At 38.0% G+C, this 16,331-nt stretch overlaps 1 protein-coding gene and 1 long non-coding RNA gene across 2 annotated transcripts in view; both read right to left on the bottom strand.

Moving 5' to 3' along the window:
• LOC120769591 overlaps positions 1 to 16,331 on the bottom strand; it is a 121,133-nt gene that overhangs the window by 40,073 nt on the left and 64,729 nt on the right. The gene's annotated exons all lie outside the window — the stretch shown is intronic.
• On the bottom strand, positions 5,889 to 16,253 carry LOC120769588 (fez family zinc finger protein erm). The gene is made up of 2 exons (XM_040096647.1): positions 15,879 to 16,253; positions 5,889 to 9,318 (listed from the first exon to the last, which is right to left on the bottom strand). Exons 1-2 carry the CDS (start codon positions 15,888 to 15,890, stop codon positions 7,093 to 7,095), a joined length of 2,238 nt encoding a protein of 745 aa, XP_039952581.1. The 5' UTR covers positions 15,891 to 16,253; the 3' UTR covers positions 5,889 to 7,092.

Raw genomic sequence — 16,331 nt, 5'->3', positions numbered from 1 at the left:
GATGGATCTTCGAATTGATTTGAAACAAAAACGTCGTAATTTTCGTAAAAGAAAGAATAGCTTATAGTAATCTTAGACGTAGTGGTTCAATTAATTTTTTTACCCGAGGAAACCCATGTAAGTCCTAAAGGTTTGAGTTTCTTCTTTCTTAAACGGTTTTTGAAATAGCGTTATAATTAACTAAGATATGAGCTAATAGTGCGTAAGTACGGAAAATCCGTTTTATATTCGAGATTTTGGGGATGTTTGGCAAATTCCGAAATTGGATTCCCGTTCTACACGACAAGTCGACAGGAATTACAAAAAAAACTAACATTACTTCACAGGTATTTCGACAACATTTTTCTTTGTAGCACTGTGTAATCTACAGAAGACTAATTTCAACTAATTTTGACTACACTTTAATGATATTAATGATGACTGCTAGCTGGGATCGCCATTTTGTTGCTTCTTGTAAAAATGCGCTAAAAATTTCTATATGGTTACCACGAGCAGATATGCAAATTGGTGTGCCTCTCAGGCCACGGGGCACAGTTGGTTTTACGTGTTCCTTTTTTATGCACTTGAAGTGACACATCAACCATCGCTGACAGCTGGTTACCGCCTACACGCTCACAACATACACGAGCTCGTTCCGAGTCAACCGTCTTTTTGACATCAAAGTGAAATGCAAATAAATGTGTTGCCATCGAGTGCCACGTTTACATGGTTAGACCCTTGGACTCCTACACTCATTAATCATATTTCTGCGCTGTGTTGGTGTAGCCCGCAAACACAAATTGTGCATTCATTTGTTCCACTCTGGCGAGCCAACGAGTGCAACAGCCAGCAGCCAGCGAACGTGTGCTTCTTCAGAAGCTGCCTCTAATTAAGTAAACACTGAAGATGTGCCCCAACTTGCGCTGGCGAAAATGCACTGCACTCTTTCTCTCGGTATATACACCATATTAAATGCGTATATGGTATATAAATGTTTGTGTGTATGTATGTGGGGACACACCTGGGTTGGTTGTGCTTTGGCGCTGTTTTGCATAATGACCGTCGTTTTATTTATCAGCCATTGTGTGCCCATTGAGTGCCAGCGTGTAGGTGTGTGTGGGTGTGTCGATGTGTTTTCAGCCTTATGAAATGCAAAATTAATTGTTCTCATTTATGCGCATTTGAATTTGCATTTTTTAGTTGCACTCAAAGGCAACAACACACGACAGTCTTTCGCATGCACTTTTATTTCGATGTTGAATAAGAAAATGGTGGCCCATGGGACTGATGTAGTAACATATAGTATAAATACTATATAAATGAAAGGGTTTTTCGGTTGGGACAGGACCCTATTAGTTGCCAACATACAATATAGAACTAGCCATAGATCCAAATAAAGCTGAGCAAGTTTTATTTACTAAACCTCTCGTTAAGAGGCTCTATTTTTCAACCGGTATACCGGATGAATTACTTGGGGCTTATCATTGATAGGAAACTCTCATGGTAGCCAAACATCGACGAAAGAGTGAGGAAAATATCTGTTGCCTTATACTGTTGTAGAGGAGCAATTGGGAAGAGGTGAGGCTTCTGACCAAAATATGTGATCTTGCTCCATAAAACTATTGTTAAGCCAACAATGTTTTATGAAAAACCACATCAGCTAAGAAGCTGGAGCGGTCCTAATCGGCATCTGTGGTGCAATAAGAACTACTCCAACAATGGAACCCAAATGGGTATATAAGGAGCCCCGGGCAGGGAAACACTGAAATCTCCACTGCTTCGTTCGCATACCTTTCCACTTAGATCACTACACCGCCGAACCTTCTCCTGACGGTTCCTTCTCAGACGTGCGAGATAATTGTGGGCAGAGCAAAGACGTTGAAGAAGGGGTGTAGTAAGCTTTTTAACTGATGGATCGAAGTTAAGGGGGAGAGTAGGTGGTGGAATATCCTGTCTGAAGCTCTCCATAAACTCACCCCAACAGCCGTGCGTGTATACTTGCTTTGAGCTCTTTGACTATATGATCAAAACTAGTCAAAGAGTGCATGACCTCATTGGTAGTATTTTTCAGCTTCTTCCATATTAGACTCGTATGGGTCCCAGGTAACAGCGGAGTCGCTAGTAACTGCAAAGACGATGAGCTGGCTGGGGAGTGCACCCTTTTCTCGATTTTATCCGTTTAGAGTCGAGCTCAGCTCAGCAGGCGCTAGTCTATCGACTGCCTCTAAGTAAAACCATTCTTTTCACCATTATACGTATTCTGCCTAGACACTGTCCAATCTGTAGGATGCTTTTGGCTATATGGAGGAAGGCTAGGTGGAAACATCTTGTCACTTACTTCAAGCTTGTCCAGTTTTTGGCAGACTGAATTTGAAATATCTCGGTAGACACACCTTTAATGAATCTAGCGGATGTACTGGAATCGATATTAACCGGATTGATGAATTTGTGGTAAGCTCAAAACGATTCGTCAATCTATGAGGTGACGCACTTGGGAAGTTTGCGGTTAACACAAAAGACGAATGAGATTCATCGATTTTGGATCAACCCCACGACCTAACCTAACCCTTTAGATTATAATTGAAACCTGAAAAGCGTGATTATCCACAGTAACAAATGGAATGGAAAATGTGAGATTAAGTGTTCTCGACAGAAAATATAAAATTCTAAGTTCCCCAAAGGAACGTTTTTTAAAAGATAACGTCTGGTTTTCATTGCAATTGAGCCTTCGCATTTAGCTGTTCATATCAAGGCAATAATATAGAGAAGATATTAATATGCCTTTGAGAGGAACATAGAAGAAATTCGATTTTTGAGAGCTCAAAATAGCGAAAGGTCTTCTCGAAGACATTTCGTTCCCGTATGATGTAGTAATAATTATGCGAAACAATCTGTATGAATAAATTAAAACATGGCTGTCTCTTAGCAAAAGCGAAACATGTGATCTGATCTAATTTACCTACCCAAATTGAAACACCTTTTACTTTACTTTTGGATTTATAAATAGACACTTAAAAGGCATATGTGTATGTATATGTGAATCACACAAAGTCGAAAAAACATTTCTCACTTAAATGAGTGGAAATGTAGGAGTAAAGTAAATATGTGTGCCTCGTGTATTTTTGCTAACAAAAATGGCCAAGTGGCAAGTTTTGGTTTCAGGGAAAGCGCAGAGAAAGAAAGAAAAAACGGCAGTCAACATACATGTAAGTATAAAGTGGGCTCTAGTTCTTGGCTTTAAAATGCGAGAATTCTGCGAGAATGCTACATATACGTTTAAATGGGTGTTTAAATACACTCGTAGATATGTAATTGTATATATTCATGTCGAATTAGGCGACTGCCAATGAAAGTATAATTTTCAGACAGCCTTGTCTGAAGTGGACAAATGCAAAATTAAGTAGACACTTCAAATATTAACACTCTTATTACTTAAAACATAAAACTTCAGATGATAACAGTATGAAAAGGTTTTTTAGGTGGTTCTTCATATTTTTGTAACAATAGATCAGCTAATAGCAGCCCTGAAAAAATTTAAAATCGTATTACTCCTATTATTCGAGTTAAGTGAAAGGTTTTTTTTTTGGAAACACACATTTTTAGAACATATCATCATAAAAAATTCTGAACTATATAAAGTGCATTTGGCGATTTTTACGATGAATGAAAATATTCAAAAAAGACGTTCATTTCAATTTTGCGTTCGGAATCGAATTTCTGGTGCCAAAACGATCAGAATATTGGAAAAGGCTTTCGATGATAATTTTTTGTCACGAGCAAGTGTTTTTGATTGATACAAATTAATCAAAGAGGGTCAAATTTTCAACCAATATCGTGCCACAATCACCGTATTCGCATGATTTTTTTACTATATTTTAACCGAAGAGGTTACATTTAACACATTGGGTTGAGATTAGCGATATGAGAATAAGACGAGATCAATCTTTCTATAAGGTATATAAGGGCTAAGGGAAATATTGACCTTATATATAATAGACAGCCGACAGCTTTCATATCATTTCAATGAGATGTCGTCACAAGAAATTAAATATATGTATGTATAAAAATAATAGAGAAAGAGATAAATTCGACTGTATTGAAGCTATAATAGCCTCTATAGGTGTATTTCTATAGCAATTATATGTATAACTAAATCTAAAAATTTATTGACCAATGATTTGCATTCAACGGAAAACATATTTTCCATACCAAAACTCGATTTTGATCGGTCAGTTCGTATGACAGCTGTAATTTATAGTGATCTAATATCGACGGATCTAACAAACAAGCAGCTTTTTGGTAAGAAAATGACGTTGCAATACTTCAATATCTAATTAACTGCAGGAGTGACAGTAAGACGGTCATCGGTAAATCGACTCAACTGGTCTCGGCGATCATTTATATACGTGGTGTGTTAAAAATATAAAATTTGGCGGGTTTGGAGACTTAAAGAGCTAAAGGCTAGCCTAAAAATAGAATATTAGAAGTGTTTCGACGATTGAAAGAAGCGCTGGCATAAGTGCATGACATCATATAGGGGCTGTTTTGAAAACACTAATGTAGGCAAATGAATAAGTATTTTTGTTTAAACGACCATTCCCGATATTTTTTGAACACTCCTCGCATATATTTTAAAGGATCTCTGAGGCTTTCTTCTGGGTGCTGCAAGCTTCGTGGGGCATTTAATATGTATAAGTTCGAGGCAAAATAGTTGTCACGCAAGCTCACAATCGCAATTGAATAGGGGATTATATAGTATCACAAATCTATTGAAACAATGGGAATTTTGACTCAAATTATTTCTGCAACCAGCGTATTCTCTAGAACTTGTTCACAGTAACTTCTTTCTGTTGCTAAAATCGTTGAATTGCCCTCGATGGCAATATGTCTATAAATAATCATGAATCAAACTTTAACAAAATAGATATATTTTTTTTGTGACTAAGCGAGTTGCCTATAAAAATAGGGCGTAATAGAATGATGATCTTCCTAAGTATTTAATGAAATCCCACCACGAATTATTTAGACTCTTTACTTAATGAAACTTATAACTGAGTATCGGTGAAGTATTTTTAATAAATATTATGAAACAAATAACTACTTGCTCTGCAACAGAACAGTGGATTTATGAAATTATTTCTGTTCAAGGGACTACACCAGTGTGACACTTAAAAAAAATTTTTTTTTGTTTGCTTTTTCGATAGTTTATATTTAAAAAAATATCCTGTAAAACTGGCAAGGTCTTGAATAGTTTTTGAATAGCAGCGTTCTAAAGAGCGACCGCTTGTAGGTATAAACATATATGTATATGTAAGTGAAACTTTAAACGCGTTTTTCTCGTAACGACATTTTATATCACAACTCAACCAGAAACTGACCGATAATCTTCATACATATTAAAACTGAGTATTCTTGAATAAATTTCCTATACAATAACCTACAATCTTTTTGATTGGTTGATAATTGTCAATTTGGCATTAGAAAAAAGGACCATTTTTTACCTAAAAAAAAAACGATTTTTTTTTTCAAAATTACGTCGTTTTGTTAATTTTTAATATTTTTCAAAGATTGTAGGTCATTGTAATAGAAATACCTTTAAGTTTAAAAAACTGTTCAAGCTTTTTTGTTTCAGCTACTCATTCAGCCGGAATCATGTCAGCAGTTGAGGCACTTTTATTTTTGGTACCTCCGAAGACAACACATAACTCCGTTATTTTTCAACATTTTTGTACAAAAAAAATTAAAATATAGCTGAAAAAACACTTTGTTATGGCCAAAGAAATTCGAAATCTTCGATCGAGTACTTTGATTAAAAAAAAGTCACCAAAATCGCCAAATTTTTCATGGGTTACACTGGTATAGCCTCTTTAAAAGGCTACACGAAGAGCACTAGTAAACAAAACCCACGATTTATACGCCTTTTATATGTATTTTATTTTTTAGTTTTTATTTTTATATTTTCAATTCAAACACATTCAATTCATCATACTATTTCGCTTAAATATACATATTTCGATATGTATATTGACTAAAAATTAAATCGATATTTCCCTTAATGTTATATATTTTGTTTTTTATTATTTACTTAATGTTATATATCTCAATTATTTATAACTAGAACATAAATTACAATTTTACTAATACTACTACACCTAAAATTGAACTGTTTGTGGGCGCAAAAGGTTGTGTATATGTGTGTGTGGCGGTGGAATTTCACATTGAAATACTTAGAACTAAACATATACATACAATTGTACATATGTATATATGCATTTCACACACATACATATATACAAAGAAACCACTAACTGTATATATTTTCAACCATTTTATTAAAGAACATTTATGGCGCAACATACATACATATTTACAAGAACACACTTATTTACAAGTTGGGTATATCACATATATCCGCTTTTATTTACAACGTGAATACCCCTAAGCTATATATTCATTCTAAATAAGTTGAGAATGCGCACATACGCCTTTTACGGAACATGCGCAAAATAAAAATCACGGTAAATCACTGGAAAGCTATGTGGCAAGGTGCTGGAGAGTGCAATGTTAAAGAAATTGTACCGTTAAAGCTGAGGAAATATTTCGAATATTTAATTTTTTTCAAAGCTTTACGAATTCTTAACGCATATTGCACACTTTTGACTAATCGGTGATCACTTTTGGTAAATAGCGGCCGCTTCGCGCAGCCATGAAACCATTTTGTTGAAACCAGCAGTTCGGAGGCACGCTTTAAAGTAGACCATTTAGCGCCTCGACAGCACTACCCAATGTTGTGCGATGCGCCGCGAATTGCTCCGTCAGCTGATCCATAGCTGGAAGTGTAGGGAGCTGCATCGGCGGCTCATCTTCATCCACAGCGTCCACCAGAAGTTCATCATCCAACTCCAGTTCAGTGAGTGTTGAAGACGGTGCTGTGATCAAGTTCGAACTGGCTGTTGATGAGGCTGTCGCCGTCGCTGTTGCTGTTGCCGTCGCTGCCGCAGCGGCCGCCACGAACTGCAGTCAGTCGATGAGTATGCTCTTCGTGGAAGCGGTCAGTGTGCTGGCGGCATGCTGCGTACTCGTTGTGGCCAAACTGTCCGCATAGTAGCGCTGTCAAAACACTTTCGCTATGAAGGGCACCTGATCCATGGCGGAGACGGCAGCAGCCGCCGACAGACGCTGATGATGATGATGCATCGGACTTTGGTTGTGGTTGTGCTGGTGATGATGTTGGTTGTGCTGATGCGCCTGCTGTTGTTGGTGTTGGTGTTGGTGAGCCGATAACATTTGTGCGGCACTGGTGGAGGCGCTCGTGGAAGCTGCGCTGGCTAGTTGAATGAATGCGGAGCTGCTAGAGTACTCGGCGGTTGCACGAAAGCTGCTGCTGGCCACCTGAGGCAAAAGGTGATGCGGTGCGTAGGCGCTGGCAGGCGTTGTTGCATTTACAGCTGCTGACTGGTGCGCGTTGGTTAGCGTTTGGTACTGCGGCGTATGCCAAGCGGGGTTGCTGCTATCACCGCCACCACCGCTAGAGAGCGGCGGTGTAGTGACATTGATCGGCGGCGATAAGCTGCCAGCAGAGGAGTCGGGCGTCAACTGGCTGCCGTGTGGTAAGTGCGCGTGGTAGCCGAGATGCGCTTCGCGGCGCGTATATTCACGACGCGTATACTCGCGTCGGCGTTCATAGCTTGGTGGCGAGTCATCGTCGAGCAGATCGCTGCCGCCCAACTCGTGCAACTTGCGCATATGTTTCTTCAGGTCGAAGTTGCGACAGAAACCTTTGGCGCACACCTTGCACGTGTAGGGTTTTTTGTCGTTGTGTGTGTGCATGTGAAAGGTGAGGTTATAGATTTGGTGGAAAGCCTTGTTGCAGATATTGCATTTGTACGCCTTTTCGCCGCTATGCGTGAGCTTGTGATTCTTGTAGTTGCCTTTCTGGTGGAAACCTTTGCCGCAATATTCGCATACGAAGGGCTTGTAGCCGGCGTGAATGCGTGTGTGCGTGTTCAGCGTAGAGGAGCGATTGAAGGCCTTGCCACAGGTCTGACACTTGTGCGGCTTCTCGGAGGTGTGTATGATTTTATGGCGACAAAGCGTTGAAGCCTGTCGAAAACCTTTACCGCAAACTTTGCAAACAAATGGACGCGCGCCAGTGTGCACCGGCATATGGCGCGTAAGATTGTAGTGCGCGTTGAAGACCTTGCCACATTCCAGGCATGAGAATGTCTTTTGCTTGCCCGATGTAGAGCCAGGACTGTCATCCATTGAGTTGGGGGACGGCGAACGTAGATGACGTGAGGCGGGTGAGGAAGCGCGCGATGAGTTGTGCTCATGAATTGACGTAGCGGATTGCGCGGCGGCGGTGGCAGCTGCAGCGCTCGCGTTATGCTTGCGTTTCATGCTGTGATATGCGCCAGCAGCGCTGTCGCGCATTTTATGCTGTTGGTGTTGTTGCTGCTGCTGTTTTTCCAGCGTCTGCTGCAGCTGCGGGTGTGCGCTGGCAAGCGCTTGGTGGTGTGCATGATGCGCCTGTGCCTGTGCGGCAGCTGCTGCTGCTGCAGCGGCGGCTAAATGATGTCCAGAGGCGCTGAGATTACGGCGCAGCGATTGCGTGTGAAAATTGTTAAGCGACGCGGTGAAACTACTCAAATGCGCGGCAGCACCGGTATTACCAAGTAGAGTTTGTTGCTGCGCGGCAGTGAGCGCTGCATATTGCGCTGCGGCGGCGGCGCACATCAACTGATTGGGCGCATAATATAGCAACGGATATTGTGACATTAATTCCTGATGGCGCGTATTAACAAACTGCTGCACAGCGGCAACATTGTTCACAGTGTTGGCGGCGACGGCGGCAGCAGCAGCCGCGGCCGAGGTGGCGGAAGATGGCACATACTTTTTGAAAGCGGAATCATAGTTCTCAGCATTTGCGCATTGCTGGCTGCTAGCGCTTGATAATTGCAATTCGGCGCGCTCTGACTCACACTCATCGCTGGCGACCTCAATGGGACTGCACGAGCGTTCGGAATCTTCGGGCGCATTGATACTTTCGCAGCTGGCGCGTTGATCGGGCTCCATAATTTTCGCAATGGAAAATTTGAGCGGACAAGCGCGTGCATTAGGCAGATTTGTGCTGGTGTTTGTTGTATTCGTCGTATTGTTGCTGCTGACAGGCGTTGCGGCGCGCTGTTGCTCCGCGCCTTGTTCCTTATCGGCAGCGCTGCTGTCACTGAGGTGAGCATTTGCTTGCTGTCCGGCGGCCGTTTCCATGGTGGGACTCTTCGATGGCGGCATCACTGCAATAACGCCCGATGGACTACACGGTTGCATGCCACGCGGACTCTGCAAGAAGAGAAAGAGAGAAGAAAAGGGTTTAGCTTATGTGTGCTAGGACGCAACGGGTTAGCAATTAATAAGGGCATACGTTAATAGTAGTGCGCGCGTTAGCTGCGCTTGAACAATGAAATCAATTTGGTGGAAAACTTTTTAAATTAAATTTTTATTATACGCAGTTTTTATTTTTTTTTTTATATGGCATATGTATTTGTCTGTTTCGCTTTTTTTCATCATATTTGCGGCATGTTTGGCGGCGCGCCGCTGTGCTGCCGCCGTGACTGTTGCCTCAATATACATAAGTGCACTCAGGCATGACAAATTAAATGCAAAACAAGCGCGGCAGCATATGCCACGCCCCCTATAAAAATTTTAACTTAAGAATATATTGCTGTTGTTGTAGCGCTGCGCGCTGTGTGATTTTCCTTTCAGTTTGTGCAACGCTTAACCACAGCATCATTTACGTTTGCAATTTTCCCGCCGGCAGGATATCACAACTACACCGCTAGGGGTCTCTGCGCGTCGCGCACGTTTTCAGCGCATTTCCGAAATAAATATTTGAGAAAAAATGCTTGAAACAAACAAAGTCAAGCACATTTGCATACAACAGAAGTCAAACAAAAACAACACGAATTCACTTTCGCACTTCGCCGCCCATCAATCGCTGTCGAACCCTTTTAGCGCGATTGCTTGGCTATTGATGTCCGCTGTATGCGCTAGCGTGGTACAATATATAGCTTTGCATTGGCGCTGATCTTTGTGTTAATTGTACGCTTACGCGCGCTTGTCGCTTCAGTGCATCCTGACAATCAATCCTGGCGATTGATTTGACTCGCTCCGCGCTGCTGCCACAAATCAAACAAAGTTAGGTTTCAATGAAACCGTATTTGGTTTACAAAGCTTTTGCATGCGATTTACATAAAATAATGTTGTTGTTATTTGAACTTATTTACTATATTCGCATATTGGCAGCAGACTTCAATGATTCCAGAGCATATGGCCTGAGCGCACTGGGACGCATTATGAGTTGCTTGCTAGCGCTTAGCCTTGATCTAAGTTTCCAAAAAGGTTTACCACTTTGTGTAGGCTCAATTCTCTTGTAACGGTACTTTTTTAAATAAATTCCGGATACAATTTTTAACTAGTAGCTGTAAACTTTCATTTTTTTCCTTTTTTTGATTAATTATTAATTTAAAAAAAATATGTTATAGCGGCATTTTTTTAAAACTATGAAGTGATATTACAATATTTACACAAGTAATCACTTATTTTGGAAAAGCTAAAGCCGACAAAATTTGCTCCTTCAAGCTCTGGAACCTGCTGTACTTAATTTTAAGGAGTATAATCTGAACTAAATAATTCTAGAGGTTGGCATGGAAGTAAATATCTTGAAATTTCATATCAATTTTAAAACTGCGTTGTGTGCCTGTGTCCTCTCCATGATAGCGACTACCCAGCTACTTTAAGAAAGAAACACTCTCTCACTGTCATTTTCAATCAGGTACAACTTTTGTTTCAAAAACATTTTTTCAAAATAACGAGTAGTCGAAAAAGTCTTTTCGAAAACGGATCGCTCGCTTCCGTTCTGAAAATTTCGATGTGAAAGATGCAACTCGTTCTGGTCGACCTATCGTTGAAAAGGCCGATGAAATTATGAAAAACATTTATCAGGACCGTAACATAAGCAGCCATGACATCGCTAAGGAACTTAACATTCATCATCTACAAAACGAAGCCCGATATTTGGATACCACATGAATTGTCTGTGAAAAATTTAATGAACCGATTCTTTGCTGAAGCGAAATGAAATGAAATCGAATCATTTATGAAGCGATTGGTAACAGGAGATGAAAAGTGGATCAAATACGACAATAATGTGCGAAAAAGATCATGGTCCAAGCGTGGTGAAGCTCAACAAATGCTCGGAAAGCCAGGATTGACGCCTCGAAAAGTTATGCTGAGTGTTTGGTGAGATTGAAAGGAATCATCCACTGATAAGTTGCTCCAGGCAGGTCGAAGGATTGATTCTACATTTTATTGTCAACAACTGATGAGTTTGAAGCAAGCAATCGAAAAAAACTGTCAAAACTGATCAACAGAAAGGGCTTCATCTTCCATCCGGACAACGCTGGACCTCACATACCTGTGATGACTCGGCAAAAGCTGGGAGAGCTTGGCTAGGAAATTTTGATACATCCTTCATATTGCATTGAGTAAAGTAAAAAGAGAAGCCTGTTAAAAAATTAAATTACTTGTCGCAGGTTTTCACCGAGAAACCAGGCAAATTTTACGCTGATGGAATAATGTATCTAGTGGAGAAATGGCAAAAAGTGGTCGACCAAAATGGTATATATGTGGTTCATTAAAGTTCATTATGAATACAAAAAAATAAGTTGAAGTTTGATTAAAAATACGAAATATATACTATTCAAGCCAATGCTTTTGCGTTTTTTTCTTTACTCTTTCTCAACTGTTTGTGCTGTTTGCCCCAACACACTCGCGCCAAATCAATGAAAGCTGCTAACGCACAAGCATTTTGTATACATATTATTATTATATATTTAATATATTTATTTCTTTTATCCCTTCAATGGCCGCACTTTATTTGAATGCCCGCCCTGCCTTCTGGTTGCAATCTTCACACTTCACTGCAAGTGTTGAAGTTCACTTCCTTCTTTTTCCACTTGAGTCGCCAAATTTTGTTGTTGTGCAGTGAAAACTTTGCTCAAGAGCCGCCGCGCAGCACATACTACAATCTTATGTATATATGTGTGTACCATTTTATATAAGTATGTTGGTATGTTTGCATGCGGCATGACCGTCAATTGTAATGTGCAACATCCGTTGCGGCTGCCGTGGCTTACAGTTGACTTAACAAGCTTTACTTCCTACTAGCAATATGCTTGAAGTTTAAACACATACTAAGTAGTTGTATATGGTACATACACGTATATACACGTACATGTGTGTATATATGCATTAGTGTGCGTGTGTGCGCCACCATCTTTGCTAGGCTCGTTTTAATTAACTCGATTTCTCACTTGAGTGGGTCAATTTCTTTCAGCAATTCAACTCAAGCAAAGTTAGGTGGTGTACACACACAAATATACATTATAACTGTAACACACAAGCGAGTGCATGCGTGTTCTATTGCGTCGCTTATACTATGTGTTAATATTTATACGCCTTTAACACCATTTTAAATTGATTAATTGTCTAAATTGGCAGGCGCTGAAAATTGGTACTCAAAGTAATTTATGATTTTCATAAATTTCGAAAACTTAACCGTTATGCTGTCATGCATACACATACTATACATATGCATATATGTAAATTTATTGGCTGTAAATTGCTTGCGTAGAAAATTAAGGCAATTTAGTTGTTGTGCAACTATTTCGGTACTCATGCATATAAATTCATTTATACACCAGATTTTTTTGGAAATTATAATAAATAAAAATTTCAAATCTCTAAATATGGTTCGTCCAAGTTCTAAGGTAAGATTTTAAATAAAACACGTATTTTTTCACTTCAGATCATCTTGTAAGGAGTTATCTTGCCAACGTGAGCGCATCTTTTTTCCGAAGGTTTACCGGAAATGGCATCGCAATGGCCGAGTTTAAAATATTTTTTTATCAAAAATTTCAGAATTTCTTTGTTAATAGTATATGTTTGTAACAATAAAAAATTCTTATAAAATAAGTAATTTTTATATGAGAAATATGTTGAAAAAAGGCTGTTTTCACCCGATGAAACCCATCAAAGCTTATAAAAAGACCTGATTTTGAGCAGCCAGTTCGTATTTCAGTGTGTTGAGGGTATAAAGAAAACAGTAATTTTGTTTCACTTGTCGAATAATTGAACAAAAAGAATCAGCTTACTGTAAGTACCCTTAGATTTTGAGATACTAATTAGCTTTTTAGATATTTCCCTAAAACTAATTGGGATGAAATTGTATGACTGGACTTAAACGCCAGATTGGTGCCTCATTTTTTGTTTAAAAGTCGGTATGTTATCAAACAAATTTTCAAAATTTACATAACTGGTTTATTATACTTAATAAAGATATTAACTAGTATTCACTTAATGAAACAATAATAACATCAGTTCTGTGATTGAAAAACTATATTTTTCTTCACAATAATTGTTACCGAAGAAAAAACCGAAAAAAGAAACTTAGTCTTCACTAAACAAATAATCCCCTAAAGACGATTTTCTTCCTGGTAAGATCAAATAAATTGCTTTTTATTTTTTAGCTTCTTCAGCTAGAAATACGTTTCAGTAATACGATCTCAAACTTTCGAGTGGAAAACTGATTATTTTTCGAAAGTTATCGGCCGTTTGGTAGAGAGGTGTCAAAATCGCACAATCGCCATGAAATCTATTTTTTCCCCACAAAATTAGAATTGCTAAAAATATTGAAAATTGTTTATTTTAAAAAATCATTTGTAACACAAAAGAACAAAAAATGGATTTTTGATTTCAAAAAGTTATTCGTAACAAAAAAGTGCCAAAAATGGATTTTTTTTCAAAAGCTCATAACTTTGGATTTTTCATATTTGCTTCTTCGTTCTAGTACCACGGAAGCAAAAATGAACAGATTAAGAATATACAAGTATTTTCCTGTTCCAAACTTTATTTACGTTCACTAGGATTTGAGGACTAGTAGCCGCCTAACTGCCTGCCATTTTTCGGTATGGAGAGAAACCTCCATATTATAAAGTACACCGTCGGTAAAATTTTATCCAACAACACAAAAAAAGCTTAATTATTACCATTTAAATAGGTTTTGATTTTCGGACCGCAGCCGATGAAACTATAACGATGTGATCGCTTTAGATTTTATCTTATAAGTAAGTAAAAAAAGATGAAACCAAAAAATTACTAAAAAATTGTAAGCTCAAAAAAGATTAGTTAAGTTCTTGAAGTAGATTCTATTAATATCTTGTATAAGCCTTCACATGAATACAGTATATTGCGGCCAGACAAACTAAAATCTGAAATAGCAAACTGAATGGAGCTGTCGAAATATTTTACAATGTCTTCTTTATTCAACACAGAGTTCAAAAACAGCATATAATACTACTTAAGTTAGAAATCTAATACATTTTTAGCTTAGAAATGAGTTGTTGAGTTTGTAGGCCATATACCGCAAAATGTCTACAATTTTTCGAAACAACTAAGAAAACACAATTATTTCAGCAATATGCTTGTGCGTTTTAGTGTCGGAATACTTTCTCTTTATTTCGGATATTTAAGTATATTTTGGATATATTCAATTTAAAATTCGTTTCTAGCGTCGGGATATCTTCACTTTAATTTTTAGTATTTATTTCTGATATTTGAGTATGTTCCCTTCACCAAATGACAGCTTGAATATAAACTAACTGGAAACAGTTGTTCTCTTTCACTTTCACCTTAAATAAAAAAAGAAAACGAAACACAATCATCCTGATTAAATGGCTGAGATCACTGGAACCCAACTAATATAAAAAAACAGTTACCAAAACTACAAGTTTATTTTTGACATGGGATATGTCCACATAATATGCGCCTACCACTTGAAGTTTTTAGGACATCAGGGTCCATATAGACATTTTGAAACAAAAAGCATTAATTAAAGTTATTTACTTGAATAATTCTAACTTCTTAACTCGGCTATAATCGCGTAAGCGGTGTCTACGCCAATTAAGAAGAACTTGAATAATTCAATTGTTCGAATATATTATCAATTTTTTTAGCAATAAATAGTAAAACAAATCTTGATATACATACATGCATATCCTAACTTAAAATGCAAAACAACTTAACATGAAAAAAATGAGAATTGAGCTTTTTATTGCTTACGTTGCGCCACATCTTATTATATATATGTAAGCATAAAATTGTAAGCTTCTGCTAACAGATATAACCAATATATAACCAGTTTATAACCAATATATACCCATTTTATAACCAAAACTCAAGTTTTGGCTACAATCATTCAAAATTTTTGTTGAAACCGCGATGTCTCAAATTCTAACAGCTTAAATACAAAAAGTATTAAAAAGAAGTTTTCGAAAGTTGGTCTGCATAGCGAAGGCAATATGAAGGCACAGAACATATTACTGACATATAAGAAGGACTACCAAAAATCGATAGCACCGCATGGTGTTTCTCAGATTTTCAAATGCATTTCTTAACTATTATTTGTTATTACTGTGGGCAAAAAATCGTAAGGCTTTTTAATTTAAATTTCACGCGAAAACACATTCGCCGTAATATTTTGTATCTAGCTCGTTCACAAATTGACTGTAACAACTGTTTCGAAGATTGGAAAAAATGTTGGCACAAGTGTGTTATGGTCAAGTGGGATTACTTTCAGGGGGACGACGTAGATTTTGAAGAAAAAAAAAATAAGAAATTTAAAATTATGAACAAAGTCTTGCTATTTTTTGCCCATAGTAGTATTTTTCTAAAATTTGAAGCTACGAGTCATTAACATTTTCTAACATTACCAATTTTATTTGAAAGTATATTTAAATTTTCCAAAAATTTTATTAAAAAAAAAAGAATTAAAAAATACGTACAAAATAAACCATATTTAGCGGCTGCCTTGTTGTAATTGCTGCTTGTTGTTGCCAAACACTTCAAACTTGTTGCAAAATTGTTAAGAAATAGTTATTTTTTTATTAAAGATTAATTTCAACTTTTTCGAAATTTCAGTTTTTTTTCCAAATCAAAGCTTTGCGGCACTTTATCACTTTTTCGCTGTGTAAATGAACTTCTTTCGCACTACAAACACTCTTAAGTCTCTTTTGAAAATTTTTTTTTTTAACCAAAACACGCAAATAATCCTTCAGTGTCTTTTTTATGCGCTTTCAAGAAGTGGCAAGCAAAATTGCACGAATGACAAAAAGACGAAAAGCGATGGACGATGAACGCGTAAAATGGAACGTCATCACTCTGCCGACGACCGTAACGAAATGAAGCGAAACGGGCAAGTGTGTCCTTAGAAAAATGCCACAAGGAGCGTGCGACGA

Source organism: Bactrocera tryoni, chromosome 2 (genome assembly GCF_016617805.1).
Source record: "Bactrocera tryoni isolate S06 chromosome 2, CSIRO_BtryS06_freeze2, whole genome shotgun sequence".
Taxonomy (NCBI): Eukaryota; Metazoa; Arthropoda; class Insecta; order Diptera; family Tephritidae; genus Bactrocera; species Bactrocera tryoni.
The sequence above is the reverse complement of the archived record's forward strand: the minus strand, read 5'-3'. Positions and strand labels throughout refer to the sequence as shown.